The sequence below is a fragment of the Danio aesculapii genome, chromosome 9 (genome assembly GCF_903798145.1).
Source record: "Danio aesculapii chromosome 9, fDanAes4.1, whole genome shotgun sequence".
In the NCBI taxonomy this organism is placed as follows: domain Eukaryota; kingdom Metazoa; phylum Chordata; class Actinopteri; order Cypriniformes; family Danionidae; genus Danio; species Danio aesculapii.
The window spans coordinates 19133427-19141930 of record NC_079443.1 but is presented as its reverse complement, the minus strand read 5'-3'; the positions used below and the strand labels follow the sequence as shown (position 1 = coordinate 19141930).

At 34.7% G+C, this 8504-nt stretch overlaps 1 protein-coding gene across 1 annotated transcript; it reads left to right on the top strand.

Moving 5' to 3' along the window:
* Positions 1-679: 679 nt before the first annotated feature.
* Positions 680-6299, top strand: hsd3b1 (hydroxy-delta-5-steroid dehydrogenase, 3 beta- and steroid delta-isomerase 1). The gene is made up of 3 exons (XM_056464949.1): positions 680-935; positions 2195-2359; positions 5325-6299. The coding sequence occupies exons 1-3, from the start codon at positions 785-787 to the stop codon at positions 6131-6133; spliced, it is 1125 nt and encodes a 374-aa protein (XP_056320924.1). The 5' UTR covers positions 680-784; the 3' UTR covers positions 6134-6299.
* The last annotated feature ends 2205 nt before the right edge of the window (positions 6300-8504 follow it).

Sequence of the window (8504 nt, the reverse complement as noted above, 5' to 3'; positions counted from 1 at the left end):
TTATTTGAAACTTTAAAAAAGGCTCATTTCAAAAATAGTTTTGGCACAATGGCGCCCCCCCATGTGCGGCGCCCCTATGCACTGCATATACTGCATACCCCATTTTTGCGCCTCTGCTTGTACAGCTATTTTTATGGGGACTTTCCAGAGACGTAATGACTTTTATATCGTACAGACTGTATATTCTATACCCCTAACCTCACAGGAAACAATCTGACATTTTCAAAATACTTCTTTCTGTGTGATTTATGAGCAGTTTTCCTCATGAGGACATTAATTTGGTCATTATTTACTGGTATTTCTTGTGGACAGAACTTGTGGTATACAGTTGATCCTCGTAATGTAAGGAATACGAGGTACACACACACTCTCTTTTTTGATTTTAGTAATAGAAAGCCAGAGCACGTGTCTCTTAATAGAAAGTGTAAGTGTTTGAGAAGCAGAGTATTATTTGATTCCCATTGTATTCCCAATTATTTCTGTTTGATAATGTTACACCAAAAAATGGGTAAATGAATACAGTGGATTTCAATGGCTGTCTTTATAAAAAGAGGACCCTAAAAATAAGCAGACTGCTGACTCGCACCTTGACACAGATTCTCAACTCTGTTGGTATTGAGACTGTCCTTGGCAGATAGCAAGCTTTAAAAACACACCACCCTCTAGTCTGCTCCAGCTTCTCCGAGGACTCGTCACATCTGTGAGTTCTCCAGTCGCTGCTAGCTCGAACGGTTTCATCAGAGTTGCAAAACCCAGCAGTGAATTGGCATTGCTGGCACTTTCCATGGCTCTTTCAGGAGAAGTGTGTGTGGTGACGGGAGCCTGCGGGTTTCTGGGAGAAAGGCTGGTCCGACTGTTGCTGAAGGAGGAGAAGCTTGCTGAGATCCGACTGCTGGATAGAAACATCCGCTCTGAGCTAATACAGTCTCTTGATGGTTAGTGGATATTTCCGTTGAAGTATTTCTCTCATCTATCAGTTTTTTACTTATTGCCTGTACAAGTGGTGCTCACAAACATTTTGGGGGGAAAGGCATTTAAATATGCAGCTCTGTTTACATGGAGCAACTTGCAAATTAAGTTTCAGATTAAGAAGTTGACTTTATTACATTTAAAAATATTCTAAACGATTTGGAGTTTGAAACACTAGTTGTAGATCCTCTGATTAGTTCTAAATGTAATTTAATGTGTGTATGGATGGATGAATGATATAATAATAATGATATTAATAATAATAGTTCATTAATATTAATATATTGTGAGGATTATTACAGTTTGAACCCAACAATGACCAGTCTGTCAGATAAAGAGTAGCCGAAATCAGAAAATCAAATAAAGAAGGTTTAGTGAAGATAGTTTGCAGTTTCATCAGTAGAACATTACATAACGCTTTTAACAGCGTCATAGGTGCCTCAATTCTGAATGAAATCTCAATATATCAAACATACAAACGTCAGACAGCCCCTAGGCTGTTTAGAGCTGACCCCAGAACTGTGAAACAATCCACAATCAAATAGAACACACACACACACCCAAAGTACAATCTGTTCCTTACCCAAAACTGAGTGTACTCTCAGCCATCTTTATCAAAACTGGTTAAAATCGGTATAATCTACATTCAGGCTCCTATATTCTAACTACACAAAGTCTATCTGGAATAAAAAGGAAAATCACTTTAAACAGAATTAACACATAATAATAATATCAAAATCCCTTTAGACAGTATTAACACACAGCAATACAAACAGGAAAACAGTTGCTTTCAATCATCAAGCTCTTCAGTTCCACTCAAAAGGTCTCCATGACCTCTGAACTGGTTTGGTGGCTCCTGAAAATAAAGTCACAAAGAGAGGGGCAAATGCATTCTTATATTAACGAATGTGTTCACTTTATTCATTAGTCAAAATCATTTCAGGGTTAAATACTGATTCAAATAATCATATCAATAAAATCATGAGAAAAGGATAAACTGATCTTCTCTGGGATGGATTTGAAGACAGAAATCCGACCCCATCAACATCTATTTCATTAGTAAAGTGGCTCATCATTGGTTAGCAGTGTCGCCTCATAGTAAAAATGAAAAATATATTTATTGTAAGCCATTAATAAGGCACTGTCTTTTTTCTAATCTCATTTTAAGCATGAATTAAAGCAAAACATACATTACTGTGAATCTGCTGTTTCTCCGTGTGCTCAGATTGCCGGGGAGAGACTAAAGTGAGTGTTTTCGAGGGCGATATCAGGAATCGTGAGCTGCTGAGGAGAGCTTGTAAAGGAGCAGCACTTGTTTTTCACACTGCGTCTCTCATTGATGTCATTGGAGCAGTTGAATACAGTGAATTGTACGGAGTTAATGTCAAAGGTAAGTGTGTTTGGCACATGAAAACAACACCAATTGAGTTACAGGGCTCAGCATATATAAGTACACCCTTCACAAATCTATCTTTTATATTCATATTTTTAATAGGAAGCTATACAATATTATATTTGTGCATATACATTAGATTAGTCATGTACTTAAACCAATTCTGGAGCTTATCTAACAAAGTAACTTATGATAAAGGTCCAAAATTATGTTATAGAAAAATATTCAATACAAACAAAAAAAAGGAAAAATCAAGAGAAGCAAAAAAATGAAAACTTTTGTAGGTTGTAATTATTTTTGCAATATTTTGCTTGAATTTAACTGTATTTTCTGTCCATTTCTAAATATGTTTGGTAACTAAAATATTATTTTAATAAATATATCAGTTTAATAAATATGTTTTGTTTAAATGCACCAATATCCATTGCCTATATTCACTGAGTGATGGATAAAAATATTCATTTTCAAAATGGGGTGTACTCAATAATGCTGAGCACTGTATAAGGACGAAAATGATTTAAAAAAACAGATTCAGATAATAATATTAATAATATTACAACATGGCGATGAATGGGTTATTTTGCCTTTAAAGCAAAATTACTGAACATGAACATATGGCTGAGAAAAATTCTCATTTTAGAAAAATTTTTAGGTGGCACAGAGACACTGCTCTCTCTGCCTGATGGGCTCGTTTATAATCTGAGTGGGATGCTCAGTTAAATCTTAGGCTTTATATTTGAGTCTGAAAAAAATGTATAAAGTAGAATGTTCTCTTACCAGTCCTAATACATTTAATATTTTTATTTTGCATAAATTATTTTTGCAATAAATAAAAATTTAACTGCAAATGATACTTTTGAAATAGCCAGAATTTAATTTTTATTCGAAATCTCTTTTGTGGTTGCAGCACCATAAACAGGTGCTTTTATAAGATACAGCTTTGTGAAAACAAATTAATAGAAAACGTAAATTTACCAAATAATAATGTAAACTGTATTAAAAAATCATTTAAAAAAAGGTTAAATGACTGGCAGCTATGGCTGCAAAACAAAAACCATAAAATGGTAAAATTTCATTGTTGAAATAAAGTGCAAAAATAATAAATCTACAGATATTTTCATGAAAACGTTTACAGAAAAACAGTTAATTTACAGACTTTTCCTAAATTATTATGATCAGATATGTTCAACAGAGTTACACAATAAGAGTTTTACAAAGAAACACTGTTATTTTACAGTCTTTTCAGAGATTATTATGTTTGAACACCATCTATAAAGTGACTGTGCTAAAAGTTAAAGCAATGTAATTTAACAGAATTTTCCGTAAATCATTACGATTTAACCCCTTTAAACCAATAAAATGTCAAGACATGCTCAAGGTTGGAATTAAAGAGTTTTATTTTGGATCAAAAAAGTCTGGAAAAAACAACATACAAGAAACAACTGATTAAAATTCTCACAACTTTAAAATTACAAGAATTTAAAAAATTTGTTCGCATAAACCTTAATATAGCGACGTGCGCAAGTAATTACAATTTATTACTTTAATTTGACATAATTTTAAATGTTCTTCAAAAAACAGGAAAAAACACTGCAATTTTATTGTAAAAAACAGACAAATTGTTGTAATTCGTCATTAATTGTACAATACATAAAATAACAGTCAATCTGTTAATACAGTAATATCTCTGTATAAAAAATGACAGTAATTTGTCTTTAATGATAAAGTACCTAAAATGAAAGTCAAACTGGTAATTTAGAGAGATTGTTACAGTTGTTGGTTTAAGTGCAGTGGTTTCAAACTCAATTCCTGGAGGCCACAGCTCTGCACAGTTTAGCTCCAACCACCTCTAATTCACACCTGCTTAGTAGTCTCTAGTAAGCTGCGGTCACATTAGAGTTTGAGTTTGCGATATTCTGTCGTGCGGCGCTGTGAAAAGGGGCAGGATTAAACAAGTTTATTAGACATTTAAAAAAGCGAGCGATTGCTCCATGTAGTAAATTTCTACCCAGAGAGGTCCTGTTTTGAACCTCGATTGGTCTCACGCAGTCAAGTGATGCGATTTCGCAGGTCAGAGTTCACCAAGCTTGACCTTTGCACCGCAGCAACATGCGAAACTTGACGCATGACCCCACGTTTCCGGTCTGACGTATTCGCGTGCGTATGAATGGAAGTCTATGGGAGGAAAAGCCCAATGTGACCGCAGCTGTAGTCTTGAACACCTTGATTATTTGGATCAGCTGTGTGTGATTAGGGTGGGAGCAAAATTGTGCAGAGATGCGGCCGTCCAGGAATCGAGTTTGAGACCTATGGTTTAAGTCAAATTCTTTAAAAAACGTACAAGAGCTTTGCACGCTGGTCTATTATAGACCATATATACCAAATATAACTTTATATTTTCACTCTCCTAAACATAACACTTAACAAAACAAACTGTACACAATTAATTTTGTTCACCATCAGGTTTAGGTGAGTGAAAATGTCTGACTGACATATAAAGCAATCAATCAATTACAATTGTCATGTTAATTAGATAAGTCAGTCCTTGACAGCCATGAGTCTAAAGGTCTGGCTATTCATGATTTCTTCATAGTGGCACAGCTCAGGTATTCTATTATTCTGCTGCGTAAGCCAATCTACTGATTTTGTAGACCATTTTAAGGCATGTAAACAATAACAATGATCCTAATGTATTTTCTGTATTGCATTTGGCAGTTTTAACATTAAGATTAAATTGCCTCTTGTTACAGTTTCGAAATAGTTTGACATCTAACAGGAAATGTTCTTGGCCCAGTGACACTGCCACATCATAATGGTCTATATGGTCCTTGCATTACAAATACAATTTAAGCCATTCATTCACTCCAACTGATAATGAACTAAAATCTGCAACTGAATATCCAACTGAGATATGCCCATTTAATGCTAAAGAAAAATATTTGTGTTTGTTTTTCTATAACAGCGACAAAGCTGCTGCTTGAGACATGCATCCAAGAGAACGTAGCCTCCTTTATTTACACCAGCAGCATTGAGGTGGCTGGTCCCAATCCCAGTGGTGAACCAATCATCAACGGCAATGAGGACACGCCATACTCCTCCCGCCTTAAATTCAGATACAGCAAAACCAAGAAGGAGGCCGAACAGATTTGCCTTCAAGCCAATGGAGATCTGCTGTGTAATGGAGGTCAGCTCGCTACCTGTGCGCTGAGGCCCATGTACATCTTTGGACCAGGCTGCCGATTTACTTTAGGCCACATGAGAGATGGAATCCGCAATGGAAATGTGCTGCTGCGAACCTCACGACGAGAGGCAAAAGTGAATCCTGTATATGTGGGAAACGCAGCCTTGGCACATCTACAAGCAGGACGAGGCCTCAGAGATCCTCAGAAAAGAGCTATGATGGGAGGAAACTTCTATTACATCTCAGACAACACGCCACATGTCAGCTATTCGGACTTTAACTATGCTGTTCTGTCCCCTTTAGGCTTTGGGATACAAGAGAGGCCCATTCTGCCCTTTCCTCTCCTATATATTCTATCGTTCTTCATGGAGTTGCTGCAAGTTGTGCTCCGACCCTTCCTAATGTTTACTCCACCCCTAAATAGGCAGCTACTGACCATGCTAAACACACCTTTTAGTTTCTCATATCAAAAGGCTCACAGGGATTTCGGCTACAGTCCTCGCTATGACTGGGAAGAGGCACGCAAATGCACTACTGATTGGTTTGCATCTGTCTTACCTGCAGAAATACGATCAATTAACTTGAAATAAACTTGCGTGTCGTTTATGACTTTAACTGCCTGTTGGTTAAACGTGCCAGTATTTATTAATACAATATATTGTGATAAGGAACAAGCATGGTTCAGTTCAGTTGTGTTTTTTAAAGTAACATTAACATAACTTCTGTAACAAATGTAGCTATTTCTTACTATTGATGTTAGTTATTATAGTCCATTAACATTTACTAATGACACGTTATTGTGAAACTTTACCTATTGTATTTTTATAAACCTTTTGCTAATAAATTAATTTAAAGTTTTTTTGCTCTGAGCATTTATATATATATATATATATATATATATATATATATATATATATATATATATATATATATATATATATATATATATATATATATATATTATTATTATTAAACCTGTTAAAGTATCCCTTTTTGCAGTCTATGTCAATCTTGTGAGAATTAATTCATAGTAAAAGCTTAAGCAATTATTGCAACAACAAAAAAAATGGTTAAAGAGTCATATGCCTACTGTTGGATTTCCTACATTCAGCTTAAGGTGTCTAACTAGCTTTATCAGCAGAACATGGTTTTTATTACTGAATATATTTCAGAAATGTTGATTAATCAGGTTTCAATGCTGTCTGCCTGTCTTCAGTGGAGATATGCAGTCTCAACTTGCATCATCAAGGCTACATCCAGATACTACTTGAGTGTTGGGCAGCCTGAGTTTAATACGAGAGAATTTTACATCTGGGGTGGAGCGTCAAAAGGACTCTAAATACTTCAGTTTAGAGTGAATAAATAAATAAATAAATGTATAATGTAATACTTGATATATTTTTGAGTCTGTTTGTATCAGGGTGTGTATGTATTGTAGGCTATTACTCCGCCTGTCTGTTGTTGTCATTCAATGGTGATGATTGTATTAAGCAAAGCCTCCACCAATAAGAGGCGAAGTGAGTTATTGCAGTCTCATTAAACTCTTAATGTGATGTTGGTGCCTATGGTGTAGTGGAAAGTGCACTGACACATGCACTCCGGTGTTTGCGGTGACCTGAGTTCGATTCCCGCCTCGAGATCCTACGCTGATCCTTCCCTCTCTGCTCCCCACACTTTCCTGTCAATTCTGTCTACTGTCCTGTCAAAATGAAGGTGAAAACCCCTAAAAAATAACGATAAAAATAAAAAACTCTTAATGTGGTAATATGATGGTATTATTTATTATGAAGGAAAATAATGTTAGTGAAATGATTATTATTAAGTCAAACTGATTACACCACAAGAAGGCGACAAAATGCTTGTCTTTTTAAAATTAATTCACTAAAACACAAGAGTGCATTTATTTTAAAAGTGATAGTGTGAAATGGGATTACATTTAAGGCATTTTTATCTATCTTTTAAATATTAAATTACGTTAAAAAGCATTTAAGTCACTGTAATGGCAAAGCTAGGAAAACAGTTACTCCACTATGAAGACGAGACTGGCAAGTTTTAATATATTTAATAACAATATAGAGCAAGACTGCATTTGTTTGATCAGAAATAGAGCAAATAAATATTGTGACATTTTATTTTTTTTAAATTACTCATTTTATTTTTTAAATATTCTTTTTTAAAAAGTCATTTATGTATTTAATTTAAACGTTATTATAAACGTTAAGTCATTAAGTCACTGTGATGGCAAAACATAATTATGAAACTAGATGGAGACAAGCTAGGCTTATCAAGTAAATAATAAAAACAACAGACAGAAAGGTACAGTAAGGGTGTATTTATTTAATCAAAACACAGTAAATGCATAATGCCGTGAAATGTTATTACAATGTTTTTATTACTAAACTTTGTTTTCATTTATTTAAAATGTGATTTATTTCTTGATCCTAGGCTCATATTTAACATGATTCCAGCCTTCAGTGTCACATGATTCTTTAGAAACTTTTGTGCTGATTTGGTACTGATCAAAACATTTATTATTATTTTAAATCTTGAAATCACTTGTGTTGGCTATTTTTGTAGAAACGGTGATGCATTTTTTTCCAGAATTGCTCAATATAAATTCTACAATGGCTATATGTTACTAACCCTTAGGCATGGGATGATAACCAGTTTCAAGGTTTACCATGGTTTGGGAAAAGTCAGTTCTAAAACCCCAAATTTTACATTTTCACAGTTCCAGCAGTATATCTCCAGCAGCAAAGGATTATCCACATCAAAAGCTGCTGGTCAGCTCACAATTCAGCAAACATTTGAGAAACAAATAGCTTATGCACCTACATACAAGCATACTATGGGCCTGAACAGTGCCAAACATGCCTTTTAAAGTTAAATCTGTCTTTTTGGAACTAATAGCAGAACTCAGTGATTTATTTGAATTATTTAGCCTGCTTATTTACTGCTCCA

Coding starts and splice junctions, on each gene's coding strand:
- hsd3b1 (XM_056464949.1), top strand. CDS start 785: ATGGCTCTTTCAGGAGAAGTGTGTGTGGTGACGGGAGCCTGCGGGTTT. Junction 936..2,194: donor GCTAATACAGTCTCTTGATG/GTTAGTGGATAT, acceptor CCGTGTGCTCAG/ATTGCCGGGGAGAGACTAAA. Junction 2,360..5,324: donor GTACGGAGTTAATGTCAAAG/GTAAGTGTGTTT, acceptor TTTCTATAACAG/CGACAAAGCTGCTGCTTGAG.